This window comes from Enhydra lutris, unplaced genomic scaffold (genome assembly GCF_002288905.1).
Source record: "Enhydra lutris kenyoni isolate GAN:26980312 unplaced genomic scaffold, ASM228890v2 scaffoldscaffold26, whole genome shotgun sequence".
NCBI lineage: Eukaryota > Metazoa > Chordata > Mammalia > Carnivora > Mustelidae > Enhydra > Enhydra lutris.
Genome location: NW_019154110.1, coordinates 860,171 through 883,902, shown reverse-complemented (window position 1 = coordinate 883,902; position 23,732 = coordinate 860,171). Strand labels below are relative to the sequence as shown.

The 23,732-nt window shown below is 39.8% G+C and overlaps 1 protein-coding gene across 1 annotated transcript in view; it reads left to right on the top strand.

The window, feature by feature from the left end:
• LOC111151396 (platelet activating factor acetylhydrolase 1b regulatory subunit 1) overlaps positions 1-23,732 on the top strand; it is a 94,097-nt gene that overhangs the window by 24,145 nt on the left and 46,220 nt on the right. The window contains exon 2 of the mRNA XM_022509387.1: positions 14,954-15,174. Coding sequence (XP_022365095.1) covers positions 15,143-15,174 — 32 coding nt within the window. The 5' untranslated portion in view covers positions 14,954-15,142. The remainder of the gene's footprint in view (positions 1-14,953; positions 15,175-23,732) is intronic.

The following is a 23,732-nucleotide window of genomic DNA, read 5'->3' as shown; positions in this document are numbered from 1 at the left end:
AATAAAATCTTTAAAAAAAAATTAATAGGGGCCGTCAGTGTTGCTTTAACTGGTTAAACCTCTGACTCCTTGTTTCCGCTCAGGTCATGATCTCAGGGTTGTGAGATCAACCCCCATGTCTCTCCACCTCTGCACTAGGCATGGAGTCTGCTTGGGATTTTCTCTCTCCCTTTGCCCTTCCCTCTGCTTGTGTGTTCGCACACATGTGCACACACTCTCAAAATGAATAAAATCTTTTTTAAAAATCTTAATAAAAGCTTAACTGTAATGAAAGCTACGTATTTCAAAATGTTGGATTGGCCTTTTTTTCCTGTTAGTATCTCTTCAAGGTATATCTGAGGAGTCTTGTAAGTATATTTTTGAATTTGAGTGGCAGTTGGAATTACCATTGAAATCTGAGTAACTTGGCTTTGTAATTTGATTTTTTGACTTGGAAGCCCAGATACCATTTTCTGACACTCATGGTTTCCTAATGAAATAGTTGTAATTTTGCTTTTGACCCTTCAGGACTGGCTGTAGTTTATACTGTTGAGGGTATGGTTTTCTACTGAGGATGTGCATCAAAATCACTTGGAGACTGAAATTCAGATGCCTCCTTAGAATCTCTGAGGATAAGGCCCTTCTTGAGAAGTTCCTCGGGTGGTTCTAAGGTACACCTGGTTACTTCATTCTCCAGCTATTTTAATGACTCCGATTTGACAAAAATACACATGTGGCATTCACTATTCTGTTTCCCATAGGTGTTTTTCAACCTAACGAATCCTTGTCTAAATGGATTTAAACTTGCAGAGGTCAGTGACATCAATTGTTGAATTCATTTTCTTTTGGTGTCAATAGTATGATAGAGTCTAAATTGAAAGTTAAATTAGAGAGCAAGTAGTATAATTTAATATTCTTCATTTTTATATTTATTTGGCATCATGGAATCCCAGAGAATCTGGAAATAATGGATTTGATAAAGTAAAACACAACTTACAGGAAATGACTTTTTAGAAGGAATAGTTTATATTTGAAACCATTTTGTTTTGTCAGTGTTCTTATCAGGTTGTATGTAAAATTATCATAAAATAGATCTTTCCCTTTTATTTTCATTTTATTGTGTTTTGACACTGAAGTAAATTTACAAGAAATGACCCACAATCTCTAAAATCATACTGGCTAGTTTTTATTTAATTTAATTTATTTATTTGACAGAGAGAGCACAAGCAGGCAGAGTAGCAGGCAGAGGGAGAGGGAGAAGCAGGCTCCCCGCTGAGTAAGGAGCCTGACACAGGGCCCGACCCCAGGACCCTGGGATCATTACCTGAGCAAAAGGCAGTTGCTTAACCAACTGAGCCACCCAGGTGCCCTCATAAGAAATGTTTGGGGTGTCTGGGTGGCTGAGTCGGTTAAGCATCTGCCTTCAGCTGGGGTCATGATCTCAGGGTCCTGGCATTAAGCCCCACATTGGTTCCCGATCAGCAGGGAGCCTGCTTCTCCCTCTCCTACTCCCCCCTGCTTGTGTTTCCTCTCTCGCTGTTTCTCTCTCAAAAAATAAATAAAATGCTAAAATGGCTCATGCCTTAAGTCAAAGAAGAGGAGGAAACTTTATTTTTTAATCAACGAAGAAGCAGTATTTGAGCACCCGTCAACAAGTAAACACTGCTGGGATGGCAGTTATATCTAACATGCTTGATGGGTGTGCCATGGGATTGTGTGGATGCACACTGATTAATGTGTGTGTAAAGGGAGAGCCAAGAAATGATGAGGTAGGCAGGCCAAGAAACAAGGAGAAAAAAATAGGAAGAGAGGAAAGATCAGTAGTAATGAGATGGTGCTTATAAATTGTAATAGTAGTGAATATCAGAAACTTCGTGGAGAGTGGTGAAAACAGAGTGGGTAGGGTGAGTTCTTTGTTACCTGTTTCGCATGTTAGTAGCCCTTGTTGAGGGTCTCTTTCTTCTTTGTTGTAGGTTGGAAGCAGTTTTGTGTGTGTGTGTTTTTTTTAAGATTTTATTTTATTTATTTGACAGAGACACAGCGAGAGAGGGAACACAGCAGAGGGAGTGGGAGAGAGAGAAGCAGGCTCCCCGTAGAGCAGTGAGCCTGACGCGGGGCTTGATCCCAGGACCCTGAGATCACGACCCTGCCCAACGACTGAGCCACGCAGGTGCCCCGGAAGCAGTTTTTTTATATTTGATAACCCTTGAAGGCATTAATTTGCCTGGAGGTTATCCAGGGAGTAGCGTTTTAAGCGCTATGAGGCGTGAAGGGTATTCCGGTAGAGTTTATTGAAATGCTAAGACTATAATAATAAAGGCTGCTATATTATTATACAGAACTGAAGGTATGGGGTATATTAGGGTTCTCCAGAGAAACAGAACCAATAGAATGTATGTATATATTTTTAGAAAGTACAGTCTCTCTCTCTGTCACTTAGGGGTGCGTGGGTTAGATTTTAAGTAATTGATTCACATCATTGTAAAGTTGGCAAGTCCAGAATTTACAGGGTAGGCTGCCTGGATGGAGATCCAGGGAAGAGTTGAGTTGCAGCTGGAGTCCAAAGGCATGTGGCTGTCAGAATTCCCTCTTCCTCAGGGTTTGTGTAAGTCTTTTCTTTCATGTCCGTCAGTTGATTGCCTGAAACCCATCTACATTTTGGGGTATGGGGCTGGGGGTAATCTGCTTTACTCACTGTCAACTGAGTTAAATGTTAACCTCATCTAAAAAATATCTTCATAGCAACATCTAAACAAGTGTTTGACAAAATATCTGGCTACTGTGTCCTAGCTAGGTTGACACATGAATTAACCATCACTGGAGGTATAATAGAAACCATCTCATAGCATGGTTCCAGTGATAGGCAAAAGACAAAGCAAAAAAGATTGATTCTAAAAGAAAAAGTAGACATCTAGATATTTATATTGTGTTACTTGGAATCTTATGTCTGTTCAGTTTCAAAGCCCAAAAACTTTCTGCTTTGTTTCTTCAGATTCATAATCTAGCTAAGGAGCATCTATTTACAACACTTGCCTTTATTTATTTATTTTTTAAATATTTTATTTATTTATTTGACAGAGATCATAAGCAGACAGAGTCAGGCAGAGAGAGAGGAGGAAGCAGGCTCCCCACTGAGCAGAGAGCCCGACACAGGGCTCGATCCTACGACCCTGGGATCATGACCTGAGCCAAACGCAGAGGCTTTAACCCACTGAGCCACCCAGGCACCCCACAACACTTGCCTTTAATATTAGAGTTACTAGACTTGAGATTGGTTAAGAATAGTTCTCTGAAAAAATGGTATCTTAATCCTTGGCCCAAAGTTCATTGAAAAATGCAAAAATATTTTTATATATACCCAAATATTGATTTGATGAGTGACTTAAATCTTGCAAAATGAGATGTTGGCTATAACTAATAGGAAGTGAGGAAATGGTGTAGCTCTTGGAAGAATTTTACTTTTTCAGGGAACTGTGCCTGAGCTTAGTCTGTCTCTCAATGATGGATCAATCTAGTCTTTTTTGGTCTTGTTACTGCCTACCAACAGCAAGTCCCAGTGAATCATGGACCTCCAAGCTGGAGGAGAATAAGAGCAAGTATACGTTAAAGCCTGGGTATTTGATTAAAAACTTACAGTGATCTAACATTTTCAAATTGTGGGCATGGGAGAAAACTTTTCTCATACTTAATCATTCTCACAGAACACAAGATACTGCAAAGGAAAATTAATAGTTTGGGTAATTTGCTATCTTTATTTTTATTAGAAAGTGACTTCAGAACTCTAGAAACTTCTATCTGTAGATGGAAAATTGAGGAAATCATAAAGATTGAATTCAGGAAATGAAGTTACTGTGAGGAAGTACTTTGTTGTCCTAGGTAATCTCATGGATTTAAACTGTATACGGGGGTATTTTTCAGAATATTCAGTTCATTGACTTCATAGGTAACTTTACGTATTTTTTTTTTATTTGACTGCATTGCAGCATAGCATTAATGATGCAGTTTTAAATATTTTTACCTAGATTAATACTCAGAGTCAAATATGAGAGCTCATGGGGTGCCTGGGTGGCTCAGTGGGTTAAGCCGCTGCCTTCGGCTCGGGTCATGATCCCAGGTCCTGGGTTCGAGCCCCACATCGGGCTTTCTGCTCAGCAGGGAGCCTGCTGCCTCCTCTCTCTCTGCCTGCCTCTCTGCTTACTTGTGATTTCTCTCTGTCAAATAAATAAATAAAATCTTAAAAAAAAAATATGAGAGCTCAGAGAAACCTATAGCCTGCTATTAGGTCTGATGTCATGTTAAGGAACATCATCTTAATAAAGTGATCAAGAATTTGCAGGAACACTCAAAATACCCACCACTAATTTCTTTTTCTTTTTTTAAAGATTTTATTTATTTATTTGACAGAGAGAACAAGTAGGCAAAGCTGCAGGTAGAGGGAGAGGGAGAAGCAGTCTCAAGCAGTCTCTCCACCCATCAGGGAGCCTCACACAGGGCTCCATCCCAGGAGGATCATGATCTGAGCTGAAGGCAGCCGCTTAACCGACTGAGCCACCCACACACTCCTACCCACCACTAATTATTTAAAGGAGAGATGTTCCATACGATGGGGACTCCGTAAATCAAAATTGTGTGTGTGTGTGTTTTAAGATTTTCTTCATTTGATGGGGGAGTGTGCGTATGAGCTGGGGGGAGGGGAAGAGGGAAGAAGAAGCACACTCCTTGCTGATGTGGGGCTCCATTCCAGGACCCTGAGATCATGACCTGAGCCAAAGGCAGATGCTTAATCAATTGAGCCACCCAGTTGCCCCACATATGTATTCTCTGATAGGTTAGTTGTACAAAGATAAGAATGATTTGGATGGTGCAGACAATTAAAAGAAAGCAAGGGGGAAAGATGATGGCACAAGTGGAAAAAACATTTCCGGGGGTAAGACCATGTTTTGGGAGAGGATTGCTTCTGTTTTCATTTCTCAAAATTTATAGAATATCAGTCATGTGACACTACCTAGTTCATACACATTCTTTGTTATGCCTTATGAAAAAAGTATCAAAAATTGGGGCGCCTGGGTGGCTCAGTGGGTTAAGCCTCTGCCTTCAGCTCGGGTCATGGTCTCAGGGTCCTGGGATCGAGCCCCATGTCAGGCTCTCTGCTCAGCGGGAAGCCTGCTTCCCCCTATTCTCTGCTTGCCTCTCTGCCCACTTGTGATCTTTGTCAAATAAAAAAAAAAGTGTCAAAAATTAAGTGAACAAGAGCATTGGTAAGAAATCATGTCCGAGGTTCACCGCAGGTGTTCATTGTATGTAAGCTGAGATTTTCAAAATACATTTAAAGGGCACCTGGTAAGCCTCTGCCTTCGGCTCAGGTCATGATCTCAGGGTCATGGGATCGAGCCCCACATTGGGCTTTCTGCTCAGCAGGGAGCCTGCTTCCACCCCGCCCTCCACAGCCTGCCTCTTAGGCCTCCTGTGATCTCTGTTTGTCAAATAAATAAATAAAATCTTAAGAATATATACATTTAAAGTTCAAAACTGATGGCAGAGGTAACATGTATGGTATTACAGAATTTGTTTATAATCCTGGTTAATCCTCACTAAATCCTGAGGTATATTTCACATTTAAGTCCATTTCATAGTTGAGAGAAGCTTAGAACTTTATTAGCATTTATATAATATAAATATGGTAATTTGATTATCTAAAAGCAGTTAATAAGTAAGAACATTATGACATGTAACATGAATAGGTAGTCTTATGTCTCTTTTTTTGTTGGATGCTGGTTGTCTGTGTTCTTTAAAAAACCTTGGTCTGATTCTTTTTTTTTTTTTTTTTTTAAAGATTTATTTATTTATTTGACAGAGATCACAAGGAGGCAGAGAAGCAGGCAGTGAGAGAGGGGGAAGCAGGCACCCTGCCCAGCAGAGAGCTCAATGCGGGGCTCCATCCCAGGACCCTGGGACCATGACCTGAGCTGAGGGCAGAGCTGAGCCACCTAGGCGCCCTGGTCTGATTCTTTTTTAAGAGAAAGCCAGCAGGGAGGGGCAGAGGGAGAGGAAGAATCTTTTTATTTTTTATTTTTTTATTTTTTTATTTTATTTATTTATTTTTTTTTAAAAGATTTTATTTATTAATTTGACAGACAGAGATCACAAGTAGGCAGAGAGGCAGGCAGAGAGAGAGGAGGAAGCAGGCTCCCCACTGAGCAGATAGCCCGATGTGGGGCTCGATCCCAGGACCCTGGGATCACGACCCGAGCCGAAGGCAGAGGCTTAACCCACTGAGCCACCCAGGCGCCCCGGGAGAGGAAGAATCTTAAGCAGGCTTCACACTCCACACCCACCTTGAGCCCTCTTTGGGTTCTGTCTCACAATCCTGAGATTATGACGTGAGCCAAAATCAAGAGTTGGAGGCATAAACTGAGGGAGCCACCCAGGCACCCCTTGATCTGATTCTTTTGAAACAAAATGTATGGCCAGCATAACTAAGAAAGTAGCTTTTAGTTGTTTAAGTCAGTTTAAGATCTTAATTCATTAAATTATACACAAGTATTTTTTCATCCTTTTTTACCACCTTGTGAAAAGAATAAAGGTTAGGGGCACCTGGGGGGCTCAGCCAGTTGTGTCTGCCATTGGCTCAGGTCTTCATCCCAGAATCCTGACTCCTTAGTGGGGAGTCTGCTTCTCACCTTTCTCTCTGCCCCTCCCCCCACTTGTGCTCTTGCTCTCTCACTCTCTCAGATAAATAAATAAAAATCTTTTTAAAAAAGATCAGCTTTATTTTTCTTTATTGAATTATTATGTATAAAATCTATGTAAGGATAATAGGTAAAATAGTTGGAAGCACCAGGAGGGGTATATCTGTAATATGAATAGTCATGCAGATTAATAAAATATCTTACATCCTGTTAGTGACTTCGAGAAAAATTCTGTTTTTTGCAACTGTGCTAAAAATGTTATCATTTGCAAAGTACCATGAAACATGCAGTTAATGGGGAAACAACAGGTTTTAACTTCTGAAAATTAGTGTGCAAAGGTACTCAGTAAATCTTGATTAGCATTAGTTTTTGCCTTGCCTCATTGCTATATCTGGAAGATATTGTTTGGATTAGGATTATGAGCTATAATATATGTGCTCTTTAAGCAAGGTAGATAATCTGCTGATCCTCTTTTTTTTTGGTAAGATTTTATTTATTTGAGAGAGGAGGTGAAAGAGAGAATGGGGAAGAGGGGCAGAGAGAGAAGCAGACTCCCTGCTGAGCAGGGAGCCCAATGCGGAGCTCCATCCCAAAGCCCTGGGATCATGACTGGAGCCAAAGGCAGACGCTTAACAACTGAGCCACCCAGGCATCCCTCTGCTGACCCTATTATTATTATTATTATTATTGTTTTTTATTAACATACAATGTATTATTTATTTCAGGGGTACAGGTCTGTGATCATCAGTCTTTTTTTTTTTTTTAAAGATTTTATTTATTTATTTGACAGAGAGAGATCACAAGTAGACAGAGAGGCAGGCAGAGAGAGGGAGGGAAGCAGGCTCCCTGTTGAGCAGAGAGCCCGATGTGGGACTCGATCCCAGGACCCTGAGATCATGACCTGAGTCGAAGGCAGCGGCCTAAACCACTGAGCCACCCAGGCGCCCCTGTGATCATCAGTCTTATCACAATTCACAGCACTCACCATAGCACATACCCTCCCCAATGTCCATCACCCAGCTACCCCATCCGTCTCACCCCCCTCCACTCCAGCAACCCTCGGTTTGTTTCCTAAGAGTCTTTTATAGTTTGTCTCCCTCTCTGGTTTCATCTTGTTTCATTCTCCCCTCCCTTTCCCTATTATCCTCTGTCTTGTTTTGCAAATTCCTCAATATCAGTGAGATCATAATTGTCTTTCTCTGATTGACTTATTTCGCTTAGCGTCATACCCTCTAGTTCCATCCACGTCATTGCAAATGGCAAGATTTCATTTTTTTTTTGTTGGCTACATAATATTCCATCGTGTATGTATACCACATCACCTTTACCCATTCATTGATGAACATCTAGGCTCTTTTCATAGTTTGGCTGTTGTGGACATTGCTGCTATAAATATTCGGGTGCATGTGCCCCTTCGGATCACTACATTTGTTATCTTTGGGGTAAATACCCAGTAGGACAATTGCTGGGTTGTAGGGTAGCTCTGTTTTCAACTTTTTTTTTTTTTTTTAAGATTTTATTTATTTATTTGACAGACAGAGATCACAAGCAGGCAGAGAGAGAGAGAGGAAGGGAAGCAGGCTCCCTGCTGAGCAGAGAGCCCGATGTGGGGCTCCATCCCAGGACCCTGGGATCATGACCTGAGCCGAAGGCTTTAGGCTTTAACCCACTGAGCCACCCAGGCGCCCCTGTTTTCAACTTTTTGAGGAACCTCCTTACTGTTTTCCAGAGTGGCTACACCAACGTGCATTCCCACCAACAGGGTAGGAGGGCTCCCCTTTCTCTGCAGCCTCATCAACATCTGTCATTTTCTGACTTGTTAATTTTAGCCATTCTGACTGGTGTGAGGTGGTATCTCATTGAGGTTTTGATTTGTATTTCCCTGATGCCGAGTAACATTAAGTAGTTTTTCATGTGTCTTTTGGCCATTTGGATGTCTTCTTTGCAGAAATGTCTGTTCATTGCTGACTCTCTTTAAATAAAGCATTGTCAAGTGACCGTTTCATGAGAGCAGGAGTCATTGGTAATATCCAGTTACTATAGAATAGGTCTTTGGTGTCTCTCCTGAACTCTTAGGTCTGCATCTATTAACAGATCTGATTATTTCCATTTTATATTTGTTAATATCTACTGTTACCATAAATTAGTTTTTTGTTTTCCCCCTTACCACACGTCCTTTATTTTCTGTATATTTCCTATTTCATAAACTCATGGTTAGCAGGAACCAATGTACAAAATAAATTATTAATGAAATATGTTATAAAGGTTGTTCAGTAAGTGTGAAACCTACAATAACACATGGAAACTGGCAATGAAAAGAATTTAAATTAATAATTCACTCACCATCTAGTTTTGTAAGATTTTTTAATGCTCTGTTACTTATATTTTCTTTTTTACTTTTCCCCTTTCTTTTTCTGTGGTGAGGTGCTTATCCAAGCAGTAAACGTTGTTTAGGAGAGCTGCTTAGGAGAGCTGCTGCATTTTTGTAGCAGATAAACAGATACAGTATTAGAATGTAGAATGGTTAAGAATTCTGCATTCCAAAGAATACTGAAGCTTCTGTTTCTAGTGCTTAGGCAACACAGATCTGATCTCTGAGAACGTCTGGATATTGACATGCAAATGAATAAATGAGACTCTTCTTTGAAATATGTTTGTAATATATACAAGTAGCTTAGGAGGGATTATTGCAGTGCTGCCAAAATACATTTCAGAAATATTAAGTCTTCTCATTCATTATGTTGACTTTGGAAGAGTTTGTAAACCGCCCCGAAATGCGTATAGTATTTTGTTTATATGTGCTTCTTTGAGGGAAGAGATCTTGATTTTCATTATTTTTCAGAGGAATCCAGTGACCCCCCAAAAAGATTAAGAACTCCTTCACCAAGTGGTTTGAAAACATTGCCTGGTTTATTTGTACTGTTGGTTATAAATATAGATTGTTCGTTGCAAAATATTCTAAACTATCTCTTTTGCTCTGTTGGAGAACCATTTATTTTTGTGCCATGTGATATTTTACAGTTTTATGTTAAAATATTAACCAACCTAAAAGGTAAATCTGAGAAATACTGTACATTATATTCTTAGATTTCTTAGCCCCAAGATTTTATTTTATTTTATTTTTTTTTTTTTAAAGATTTTATTTATTTATTTGACAGACAGAGATCACAAGTAGGCAGAGAGGCAGGCAGAGAGAGAGGAAGGGAAGCAGGCTCCCTGCTGAGCAGAGAGCCCGATGCGGGACTCGATCCCAGGACCCTGGGATCATGACCTGAGCTGAAGGCAGTGGCTTAACCCACTGAACCACCCAGGCGCCCCCAAGATTTTATTTTTAAGTAAATTTTACACTCAACATGGAGTTTGAACTCACAACCCCAAGATAAGAGCTACATTGGTCCACCAACTGAGCAAGCTAGGCGCCCCATTACACAAATATTTTTGACACATATCCCAGACATACCATTTTACTGATAAATTTTTTTTTTAATTTCTAAAAGTCTTAAAAATAACCACAGTATTGGGGCACCTACGTGGCTCAGTTGGGTAAGTGCCTGACTCTTGATTTCAGCTCAGGTCATGATCTCAGGGTTGTGAGATACAGCCCCATGTCCATCTGGGCATGGAGCCTCTGTCCCCCACCCCACCACCACCCCCACACACATGCGCTTGCTTGCTCTCTAAAAATAAATAAATAAATAACCACAATACCATTATGATTTTTGAAAAATTCAGTTATTCTTTAATATCATCAGACCTCCATCCAGTGTTCATTTTTCCCAAATATTTGGTCATTGATTTATTTTGCAGTTTATTTTTCAAACAATTTTTTAAAATCCAGATCTAAATAAGGTCCATAAATTGCAGTTGTTGATATGTCACTTGTGTCTTTCAATCTGTAGGTTTCCCTTTCTGGCTCTTCTTCCTTTCCTTGAAATTTATTTGAAGAAACTGGGTCATTTATTTTATAAGGCTTTTCACAGTCTGGATATTGCTGGGTATTTCCCCATGGTGTCTTTAACATACTCCTCTGCCCTTTGTACTTCTTGGAAATAGACAGTTGGAACCAGAGACTTAAACAGATTCAAACTTGATTGTGTGGCAAAAATATTTTATAGATGGTGCAGTGTTACTCTGTCATGTCTGGTTGCCTTTGGTTGATTGGGGGTAAAAATGGTGATATTAAAAGTCTTTATTCCTTCCTTCATTTCTTCTGTGTCTTTGGTTGAAAAAAACATTTCAACATTTCCAACTATTTCTAAGATACTTATTTGTGGTACTGTTTTTACTTCATCTCTCTGCACTTATCAGCCCATTTATATATGGTTTCTGCATGTTAAATCACATCCTTACCATTTTACTGAAGCCATTCTCATCAGGGTTATCAGTGCGCTCTACATGGAATGTAGCAGACCCATTTCAGACCTTGTTTTGCTTAGTAGTTGGGTAATTTTGGATACTGTTGATTGCTGCTGCTTCTTGAAATATTCCCTTTGCTTCTGTGATGTACTCTCTCCTGTTTGTACTTCTACTTCTTTAACTGCTTTCTCTCAACCTCAATTGTAGACTTATTTTTTTTTTTTAAGGTGTTGGTTTGTTCTTCCTGGCTCTAGACCCTCTGCTTATCTAGCTCTGCTCATTCTCCATGGGTCTGCCATTCTCATGGCTTCAGTTAACACCATCTCTAAACTGATAAGTGCCAAACCATTTTTTGTTTTTTGATTTTTGGGGTGTGTTTTTTGTTTTTTGTTTTTTTTTTAGATTTTATTTATATATTTGTCAGAGAGAGAGAGAGAGAGAGAGAGAGCGAGCACAGGCAGACAGAGTGGCAGGCAGAGGCAGAGGGAGAAGCAGGCTCCCCACAGAACAAGGAGCCCGATGCGGGACTCGATCCCAGGACGCCGGGATCATGACCTGAGCCGAAGGCAGCTGCTTAACCAACTGAGCCACCCAGGAGTCCCAATTTTGGGGGTTTTTTGATAGGTTGGTTCTTTTCAGAGCTGAGTTGTTTGTACTATTTCGTACTAAAAATCTCACAGGCCTTGGAATCAACATACCTGAAATGGAACGAATCATACTTTCCTCATCCCCTCACACATAGGAGTTTCCTATTCAACATAGTTTTAAGCCAGATATCTTTGGAAGTTATCCTTGACTTCTTGCTTGACCTTTCTCACCTTGCTGCCTACATGTAGTCACCAATCATGTAAGACTTACCTGGTAAATAATTTAAATTCAACTAATTCTCTTCATTCACTGTTGCTATATGCTAGTGTGAATCCCCATCATCTATTACCTTCATTATTGTGAGCCTCCTGTCTGGTCTGTTCCTTTCCTGTCTTTCTGGTCCATTTTTTGGTATATGAGTAAGAGTGATTTTTCTGAAAAACATATCTAATGGATCCCCCTTGCCTCTAGGATAAATGTAAAGACCTGAGATTGTTTTATGATCTTCTTTCTTGAGTCATCGCCTCCTGTGTAATACTTGTCCTGCTTTTGCACTGATGGTTGTTTTTTGTTTGGTTGGTTGGGTTTTTTTAGATTTAATTTATTTGAGAGAGAGCAGGGGGAGGGGCAGAGGGGGGAAGAATCTCAAGCAGACTCCACACCGAGCACAGAGCCTGATGGTGGGGCTTGATCTCATGACCCTGAGATGACCTAAGCCAAAATCAAGTCAGATGCTTAGTCAACTGAGCCACCCGGTTGCCTCTTTTTGCACTGTTTTAACTGACTGTTTCAGTAGACTGTAAACTTCTCAAGCATAAAGACCAAGTATTTTCCTTCATTAGAGCTGGTGCCTGGTACTAATAAGTGTTTTGTAAATGCTTGATGAATTAATAAATTATGTAGGACACAGTTACATATTCAGTAATTTGTTTATGTCTTGGTTTTATTGTTATTAGATCATCCTACTATTCTAGTACTGCTATCACTCTTGTACACTGATTTAATTTTTTAGCTAGAGGTAGTCTCTCCATAATTAAACTGGACCCTGTGGATTACCATTGTCCCAGATAATAAATAGAAGACAGTTCAGATAGTCACCGTCATCAGATAAGCCTTACCCTAATGTGACCTTTATCAGAGTGTAGGAGTCCCTAGATGCTTTTGCTTGGTGGCAGTTAAGACTTAGAAAAGTGAGGGGTGCCTGGGTGGCACAATCAGTTAAGCGCCTGACTCTTGGTTGCGGCTCAGGTCATGATCTCGGGTCATGAGATCAAATCCCACGTTGGGCTCCACACTCAGCACAAGTCTGCTTGAGACTCTCTCCCTTTCCCTCTGCCCCACCTCCCACATTCACACACGCGCTCTCTCTCTCAAATGAATAAGTCTTAAAAAAATAAAGAAGACTTTGAAAAGTGAATCTTAAATAATAGAAGTTGTTAAATACCAAAGAGAGATGGTTTTCTGGGTTGTCCATTATGTTTGGTTCTCATTCCTCTTTTTATTACTGACATTTAGTCATATTTTTCTGAATTTAAAGAGATGTGGTGCTTTTCAGCTGTCATTTTGAGCCAGATGGTCTCTAGATTGGAAGAATCATTAAAGATCATAAAATAAATCCGTTTGTATTTGCTAGAATTGCTAAACAGAAGGATCTTCATCAGAGTCGATAGCTACCATCAGGAACATCTGAGCACTCACTTTTTTACTTCTAGATCATATTTAAATCAAGAGTTTGCTCTCATTTTTTTTCTTTTACTCTTTGACTGGCTTATTCACCACTGTGTCCCCTGTGCATACAACAGTGTGACTGGCATAGCACAAAAAGTGATTCAGTAGTCTTTGTCTCTTCTATCCCTGATGTGTCTCTTAATAGGTGGCCCCACAGGCCCTTCATTAGATGTTAATTTCATTTTATTTAGAGGATGATTTCCTGTTTCTTTCAAGTGTCCCTGCCCACAAAATTTTGTATGTACCAGTAGTCTGTATTTTAAGTAAGACTATCTCAGATATATTTTCTAAACACAGTGGAAATTCTATCTAGCTAGTTTTGTACAGTGTGGTAAGACAAACTAAACTTATTTTTTTGTAAAATAGGAGATTTGAAGAATAATTCTTTAAGAAATAGTTTTTTCTTTTTCATTTTTTTTTTAAAGATTTTTTATTTATTTATTTGACAGACAGAGATCACAAGTAGACAGAGAGGCAGGCAGAGAGAGAGAAGCAGGCTCCCTGCTGAGCAGAGAGCCCGATGCGGGACTTGATCCCAGGACCCTGAGATCATGACCTGAGCCTAAGGCAGCGGCCCAACCCACTGAGCCACCCAGGTGCCCCAGTTTTTTATTTTTCTTCTACTTAAATTTACTCTGATTGACTGATGACAGTACTTTTAAGATGTTATACAGAAATTGATTTTACAGGGTTAAAATATAAAGAAAGGGCTCTGAAATACTGGATGATATTATCCAAAACGGGTTTAGAGGATTGGATTACTGTATGAACACATAGACTCTAGGGTAGCAAGTGCTTCTAAAGAACACAAAATAAATTCAAAGAACATGAAATTGTTTCTTGATTAAATGTATTGGTTAAGTGTTTGGTGAATAGTTTATCTGCATAATATCAACTATTCTGAGGTTGTTACTCACTTATATTCAGTCTTGAAGATTATATCATGGGCACCTGGGTGGCTCAGTCATTAAGCTTCTGCCTTCGGCTCAGGTCATGATCCTAGTCCAGGTCCTGGGATCCAGCTCCACATCGGGCTCCCTGTCCAGCAGGAAGCCTGCTTCTCCCTTTCCCACTCCCCCTGCTTGTGTTCCCTCTCTCACTGTCTGTCTCTCTGTCAAGTAAATGTATAAAATCTTTAAAAAAAAATTACTTCAGTTATGGTTTTTCTGTGTTTCTTTGTTTTAAAGATTTCAATTTTAAGTAATCTCTATACCCACCATTGGGCTTGAACCCACAACCCTGAGATCAAGAGTTGCACGCACCACCAGCTGAACTAGCCAGGTGCCCTGCCCCCTTTTTTTACTTTGAGGGAGAGTTATAATCTAGAGAAATTATATGTTAGTATTTGAAATTTAATAAAATTGATACCAATATTTTCTGGCAGGTGACATGGTTGGGCATGGGTAAATTTAAAAATAGTACTGTTTTGTTTGGTTCAGTAAAACTATAAGGTAGTTTAAAAAATACTAATATTATGGCATTGATTATAACAGAAAACATATTAAATTCATGTTAGTGTTAAGTAATCCTCCTCTTTGAAAGAGTATACTGCAAGTAATAGAAATTACCTTCTCTCTCTCTCTCTCTCTCTCTCTCTCTCTCTCCTCCCTTAGGTGGAATGAACCTTATTCGTTGACTATCTCCTGATTACTGGTTGGATTCACTTGTAAAAGAATCGTCTTCCCCTTTGTGGACGCCACTTAGTGGCATATTTAATTATCAATCCGGGGATCACAAAGCTTTTTGATTTCCCAAAGGAGGGACATACCACTATATCAAAGAAGCTTGATATTACAGCCAAAATGGTGCTGTCCCAGAGACAACGAGATGAACTGTAAGTTTCTCTGTTTTGTGTGGTTTTTTAAAAAATCTTCCTATAAAAGACAAAGTAGTAAATTAAAATACAGCTTTGGGAGAGCTGTTCTTAGATTAAAACTATTACTGTAAGTGTTCAGATACTGTTTTGGGCAGTTTAGTCTGATTTTAAAACTGGATCTTTGAAATAGTGTTATATCCTTGTGACTTTATTGTATACAAATTTAAAGCAGAACAAATAAGTTAGTTGGGATAAGTTTTATTCTGAGCTTGTCTTAAATATATTACGTTCAGTAGGAAAATAGATCATTCAGAGTTCTTCTAAATTTTTTTGTGTAAAATGTGTGTATTAGAAAAATGAAGGCCTTTATGTTGTTATTGTTAATTCCTTTCCTTTGCCTTATTGTATTTTTTTATCTTTATCATCCAGGGGCTGATAGAGGATTTGAAATTTATGAGGTGGATAACGTAATAGTTAATGTAAATGTATTAATGACAGAGGCATAAAATGATTTGACCACTGATATATATATATATTTTTAAGATTTTATTTATTTATTGGCAGAGAGAGAGATCACAGGTAGGCAGAGAGGCGGGCAGAGAGAGAGGAAGGGAAGCAGGCTCCCTGTTGATCAGATAGCCCGATGTGGGGCTCGATCCCAGGACTCCAGGATCATGACCTGAGCTGAAGGCAGAGGCTTTAATCCACTGAGCCACCCAGGCGCCTCTGACCACTGATATTTTATAGTATCTTGTAGCATCCCATATATTATAGCATTCTGTTTTTGTAGGTAAAGAATACGAGGAATAATTTAGCTTCATGTTCTAGATTTTTAAATTTTCTGTGGCTTTTTACAAAACTATTTGGGAATAATTTCAAATTTATAGGTAAGTTGTAAGATTGGTAAAAAGAATATTTAATATACATTTTATGCACTTCACCTGTTTTGTAACATTTTTATACCATTTTGTACCATTTTCTTTATCATTTGTACTCTGTACCTGTATATGTGTGTGTGTGTGTGTGTGTGTGTACCTGCAGTATTTTTTTCCTGAACCATTTCAGAATAAGTTGCATATACAAAAGATCTTAAGGATATTCTTCTATAAAACCATAGGACAGTTGGCAGTTCAGCAAATTTAACATTGAATCTACTTTCCATATTCCAATTTTTTCAGTTGACCTGATAATGTCCTTCATTGCAGGGTTCTTGGTTTGTTCGTTTTTTTTTCCTCTCTCTCTCTCCTTTCTAGTACACTGTCCATACAAGATTATGTAATGTATTTAGTTGTCATTTCTCTTTAGTCTTTGTTATTTTTAAAGATTTATTTCTTTATTTCAGAGAGGGAGAGAGAGAGAATCTCCAGCAGACTCCCCACTGAGCATGTTGCCCAATGGGGGCTTTACTTTTTTTTTTTTTTTTTTTTAAGATTTTATTTATTTATTTGACAGAGATCTCAAGTAGGCAGAGAGGCAGGCAGAGAGAGAGGGGGAAGGAGGCTCCCTGCTGAGTAGAGAGCCCGATGTGGGGCTCGATCCCACGATCCTGGGATCATGACCTGAGCCCAAGGCAGAGACTTAGCCCACTGAGCCACCCAGGCGCCCCAGGGGCTTTACTGTTTTGGACACAGAGAGAGAGCACACGTGAGAGGGGAAGAGGGAGGAGGAAGAATTTAAAGCAGATTCTGTGCAGAGCCTGACATGGGGCTCCATCTCAGGACTCTGAGATCACAACCCGACCCAAAACCAAAAGTTGTATGTCAGCCTTGTGCCACCCAGGCATGCCTAGGACAGTAATATTTTTGAGGAATAGTCGTTGATTTGGGTTTTATTTAATAGTATATTCCTCATTTTGTAGCTGTCGAATGTTTCTTCATGATTAGATTCAGATTATGTATTCTTGACCAGAATACTATGTAAGCAATTTGTATTCTTAACAGGATATCATGTCTAGAGACACATAATGTTTATCTACCTCTCAGTGGTGATGCTAATTTTGATCCCTCAGTCAAGATGCCTGATTTCTCCACTGTCTAGTTACATTAATTTTCTTTTCAACACATAAAAAGACATTTTAGGACCATGCAAAACATTCTTTTTTTTTTTTTTAAAGGTGTATTTATTTATTTGAGAGAAATCAAGCAAGTGTGGTGGGTAGAGGGAGAATACCTCAAGCAGACTCTTCACTGAGCTCAGAGCCTGTTGTGGGGCTTAGTCCCACAACCCTGAGATCATGACCGGAGCTGAAATCAAGAGATAGCCACTTGGGATGCCTGGGTGGCTCAGTGGGTTGGGCCTCTGCCTTCTGCTCAGGTCATGATCTCAGAGTCCTGGAATTGAGCCCCGCAGGGGGCTCTCTGCTCAGCAGAGAGCCTGCTTCCTCCCCCTCCCTCTGCCTGCCTACTCGTGATCTCTCTCTCTCTCTGAAATAAATAAATAAAATCTTAAAAAAAAAAAAAAAGAGATAGCTGCTTAACTGACTGAGCCACCCAAGTGCCCCCATGCAAAACATTCTTATTTCCATCAAATTTTCACACTAAATTTAACATCCATTGATAATTCTTGCCTGAACCATTCTTTACTACAGTGGTTGCAGAGTGGTGATTTTCATACACAACCACTCAATCCACATTACTAGTTATCACTCAGCCTTTTGCTGTAATCAAGGGACTTTTCTGCATTTCTTCTTATTTAGTTGTTTTTTTTTTTTTCCATTATTGGTATGAACTCCTAAGTTCTCATATTTTCAATAGTTTTTATAATTCATTACTTTTCTTATACTTTTGGTGTTTGACTATTCCGGACTGGCCCATGGGAGCCTCTTCAGTTGGCTCTTACTTATGGCCTTATTTGTGGACACTTTCTTACTTTCTAGCATAACAAGGTGGTCCATGCTTATGTGTACCCATCCTGCCTTAATCCTAGAATCAGTCATTGCTGCAATAAGCCGTGGTTCCTTTTAGTGGGGAATGGCATTAGACATCAAGATATGGGTACTAAGTGTATTTATTGCTGTGGGGTGTCTGCTTCTGGGCTCTTAAAGTAGACAGAAACAAGAAATGTGTACGTATAAACATTACAGATGCTCTGGTACATATGTATACTAAGGTTATCTCAGTCTTGGCATTATTGACATCTTGGGCTAAATAATTCTTTACTGTGGGATCTGTCCTATACACTGCCAGTTGTTTAGCAACATCCCTGGCCTCTACTCACTAGATACCACAATAAAAAATGTCTCCAGATATTGCTGACTCTTCTTGGGATGGGGCATGTGCAAAATCTCCCTGAGTTGAGGCCCACTAATACACATACACATTTACAGGTACTTATTTTATTTTATTTTTTTAAAGATTTTATTTATTTATTTGACAGAGAAAGATCACAAGTGGGCAGAGAGGCAGGCAGGGGGAGTGGGGGGAAGCAGGCTCCCCGCTGAGCAGAGAGCCGGATACTCCCAGGATTGAGTTCCGCATTGGGTTCCCTGCTTCTTGGTGAGCCTGCTTCTCTCTCTGCCTCTACCTTTCTCTCTCTCTGTCTCTCATGAATAAATAAGTAAAATCTTAAAAAAAAAAAAGATATTTGGGGCGCCTGGGTGGCTCAGTAGCTTAAACCTCTGCCTTCAGCTCAGGTCATGATCTCAGGGTCCTGGGATCGAGCCCCGCATTGGGCTCTCTGCTCAGCAGGGTGCCTGCTTCCTCCTCTCTCTCTCTGCCTGCCTCTCTTTCTACTTGTGATCTCTGTCAAATAAATAAATAAAATCTTTAAAAAAAAAAAATCCTCTCTCTGCCCCTCCCCTTCTCTCCCTCTATAAAAGGAAAAAAATAAAGATAAGAGAGATACATGTATGTTTTATGTTTTATTGTTTCTCCTTTTTTTTTTTTTTTTAAAGATTTATTTATTAGAGATAGAGCAAGAGAAAGAGCACAACCGGTGGGAGGGGCAGAGGGAGAGGGAGGGGCAGAGGGAGAGGGAGAAGCAGGCTTTCCACTGAGCTGGGAGCCCCATGTGGGGCTTGATCTCAGGATCTCTGGTCATGACCTGACTGACTGAGCCCCCCCCCCCCCCCAGGCATCCCTTGTTTGTCCTTTCTTAAGTAAAAAGGTGGCACATTATATGTGCTCTTTAGTGCTTGGCTTTTTTTCCATTAGCAGGATCTCCCTGAACTCCATATCAGTTTTTTTTTTTTTTTTTTAAAAACTTTTTTTCCTTTTTTTTTTTTTTTTTTAACAATTAGTACTCTACTGTGTATATACCGTGTTTCTTCAACCATTCTCCCATGTTGGGACATTTATGTTCCACTATTTTGTAACTATAAATAATATTGTAATTAATAACTCTGCTTATGTACTTTTGTGTTAATGAAGATATATCTGGTTTTTAATCATTCTTGTTTCTTAATCCAGATCTTGGGGCGCGTGGGTGGCTCCCTGGGTTAAGCTTCTGCCTCCAGCCCAGGTCATAATCTCAGGGTCCTGGGATCAAGTCCCGCATGGGGCTCTCTACTCAGTGGGGAGCCTACTTCCTTCTCTCTCTCTGCCTGCTTCTCGGCCTACTTGTGATCTTTCTGTCAAATAAATAAATAAGATCTTTATAAAAAAAAAATCCAGATCTTTTTCTTCTAGATGCCTGTGCACTGACTGTAAGTCATCCTTACTACCCTCATAACCAACATTAATATTTAAATATTGTGGCCCCAAATAGAGCTTTTTTATTATTATTATTATTATTATTATTTTTAATTTATTTGATAGAATTGCATTAGCTATGAGAGGGTCAGAGGGAGAAATAGACTCCATGCCGAGCAGGAAGCCTGATGTGGGGCTCGATTCCTAGGACCCTGAGATCGTGATCTCAGCTGAAGTCAGATGCCCAACCGACTGAGCCACCCAGGCGCCCCAAAATAGAGCTTTTATTTTGAATAAAAATCAGTTGAGGAGAGAACCTAATTTCAGGGGCTAAATTTGTAGGGGATTTTAGGTAAGAATGACATGAGAGTGCTCTTTAAGCAAAGAAAATTGGTTTTACATCTAAATGTAAACTTGGGGAGTAGAAAAATCTTGAAAGGGGCGCCTGGGTGGCTCAATAGGTTAAGCCTCTGCCTTCAGCTCAGGTCATGATCTCAGGGTCCTGGGATCAAGCCTCTTATCGGCCTCTCTGCTCAGTGGGGAGCATCCCCCCCCCCCTCGCCTGCCTCTCTGCCTACTTGTGTTATCTCTCTCTCTTTTTCTTTCTCTCTCTCTCTCTTTCTCTCTCTGTCAAATAAATAAATAAATAAATAAATCTTTAAAAAAAATCTTGAGAGTTTTTAGTAAGGAGATAAAATTTTTTGCTTTTTCTCCCATTTTTGAAAATAATATGAATATATATTTACTGAGAGGAAGAAACAAATGTTTATGTACCTCTTACAAGTAAGATACATTTTGGCACTTAATCTTGCCTTTGCAACATTTTAGCATTTCTAGAATGTTGGATACCATTTAGCTTGTAAAATACTTTGAGGTGTTTTGGGGTTGAAATGCAATGAATTTTGACATACTGGACACCCATCATTTGAGCAGTACTACTAAGTATGATTCAGCTCAGCAAATGTATATTGCCTGCCTTCTTTGTTTTTACTTTTTTGTGGCATACAAATATTGAGTAATAACAAATTCATTTATGTGAATATGACTGATATCTTTATTTTACAGATAAATTGAGGATGGGAAAAATTAAGATGACCAATTTCATAACTAGTAATAGAGGCAGGACGAGTTTCCCAATTTTAAGTTCACTGTTCATTAAATATTACAATTCTCTTACCAAAATTAATATAAAATTAATATAAAAATTAATATGGCAAAAGGAGAGCTAAGAGAAACCTATCCATGTCAACATTTAAAAATGTACTTCTGGGGCGCCTGGGTGGCTCAGTGGGTGAAAGCCGCTGCCTTCGGCTCAGGTCATGATCCCAGGGTCCTAGGATCGAGTCCCGCATCTGGCTCTCTGCTCATCGGGGAGCCTGCTTCTCCATCTCTCTCTGCCTGCCTCTCTGCCTACTTGTGATCTGTCTGTCAAATAAATAAAATCTTTAAAAAAAAATAAAATAAAAATGTACTTCTACGGGTGCCTGGGTCACTCAGTTAAGTGTTGGCCTTTGCCTCAGATCATGATCTCAGGGTCCTGGGATTGAGACCCAGATTGGGTTCCCTGCTCAATGGGGAATCTGCTTCTCCCTCTCCCTCTGCCCCTCCCCTGCCTGTTCTCTTTCTCTCCCCCTCCCTCCCTTTCAAATAAATAAAATCTTCAAAATACAGTAAAAAATAAAAATGTACTTCTAAATGTTTTGGAGTTAAGAAAACAAAATGAAACTTAGGAAACGAAATAAATAATAATGAGGTTACTTAGGATAAAAACCAGTGTACATAAAGTTAGAGTGTCTAATGAGTCTTTTAAAAATCCAAAGGTCGGGAGGCACCTGGGTGGCTCAGTCGTTAAGCATCTGCCTTCGGCTCAGGTCATAATCCCAGGGTCCTGGGATCAAGCCCCACATCGGGCTCCCTGCCCTACGGGGGGCCTGCTTCTCCTTCTCCCACTCCCCCTGCCTGTGTTCCCTCTCTCACTGTGTCTCTCTCTGTCAAATAAATAAAATAAATAAAATCTTTAAAACAAAAACAAACAAAAAAAAACCAAAGGTCGGGGTCGGGGGTGGCACCTGGGTGGCTCAGTGGGTTGAGCCTCTGCCTTCAACTCTGGTTATGATCTCAGGGTCCTGGGATCAAGCCCCGAATCGGACTCTCTGCTCAACAGGGAGCCTGCTTCCCCCTCTCCCTCTGCCTGCCTCTCTGTCTGCTTGTGATCTCTCTCTGTCAAATAAATAAATAAAATCTTTAAAAAAAAACAAAACCCAAATGTCAGGTGGTACCTGGGTGGCTCAGTGGGTTAAAGCCTCTGCCTTTGGCTCAGGTCATGATCCCAGGGTCCTGGCACCGAGCCTCCCATCAGGTTCTCTGCTCCACAGGGAGCCTGCTTCCCCCCCTCTCTCTGCCTGCCTCTCTACCTACTTGTGATCTCTGTCTGTCAAATAAATAAATAAAATCTCTGAAATAAATAAAAAAACAAAGGTCAGAAATGAGCTACACATTCAATTCAAGAATAAGAACAACAGGGGTGCCTAGGTGGCTCAGTTGGTTAAGTGACCAACTTTTGAGTTTGGCTCATGATCAGAGGTTTGTGAGATTGAACCCCACTTCTTTGGGCTCTGCTTTCAGTGACCAGTCTGCTGGGAATTCTCTTTCTCCTTCTGCCCCTCCCCCCACTTGTGCTTGCTCTCTCTCTAAGACAAATAAATCTTTTTTAAAAAATAATAAGAACAATTAAATAAGCCCAAAGAAAACAAAGAGAAAGAATTTTTTTAAAAAGCAGAAATTAATAAAATAGAAAATATAACCTGGTAAACTTGATTATTAGCAAAATTAAAAGCTAGCTTTTAAGAAAGACCATTAAAAAACTGATGAATAAAGAGAATAGACACAGATGAATAATACAGTAATGAGAAAGGAGACATAAAATGAACTCAGAGGTGATTTTCAAAATTATGAAAATGTTCTAGCCTATTAAATTAGAAAATCTGAATAGGTGATTTTCTAGGAATATATATGTGATAAAATTGGTTCAGAAAGTAGATAACTTGAATAGGTTACTATAGAGGAAATTTTTTATTTTATTTTATTTATTTGAGAGAGAGAATGAGAGAGCATGAGAGGAGAGAGGACAGTGGAAGAAACACTCTCTGGTGATCAGAGAGCCTCATGTGGGACTTGATCCCAGACTCCAGGATCATGATCTGAGCAGAAGGAAGTTGCTTAACCAACTGAGCCACCCAGGAGCCCCTGTAGAGGAAATTTTAAATATAGTTAGAGACATCAAGTCCAGATGGTTTCTAAGCCTAGACTCTTAATTCTGTTGAGTCTTTAAGGACCAGTAACTTTCCAGATTATATTGCGTTCCACAACATAGAAAAAGGGGGAAAACTTTTTTTTTTTTTAAAGATTTTATTTTTTTATTTGACAGGGAGAAACAGAGTAAGAGAGGGAACACAAGCAGGGGGAGTGGGAGAGGAAGAAGCAGGCTTCCTGCTGAGCAGGGAGCCAGATGCAGGACCCTGGGATCATGACCTGAGCTGAAGGCAGACGCCTAATGTCTGAGCCACCCAGGTACTCCAAAAGGTGGAAAACTTAAGAGCTCATTTTCTGAGGCTAGAATAGCCCCTTTAGTAGCACTAGGCAAGGGGAAAATAATAAACATTACAGGTTAATTTTTTACATGAACTCAGATAATAAAAGATACTAGGGGGCGCCTGGGTGGCTCAGTGGGTTAAGCCGCTGCCTTCGGCTCAGGTCATGATCTCAGAGTCCTGGGATCAAGTCCCGCATCGGGCTCTCTGCTCAGCAGGGAGCCTGCTTCCCTCTCTCTCTCTCTGTCTGCCTCTCCATCTACTTGTGATCTCTCTCTCTCTCTGTCAAATAAATAAATAAATAAACAAACAAACAAATAAATAAATAAAAAGATACTAAATGACCATTGAATATAGT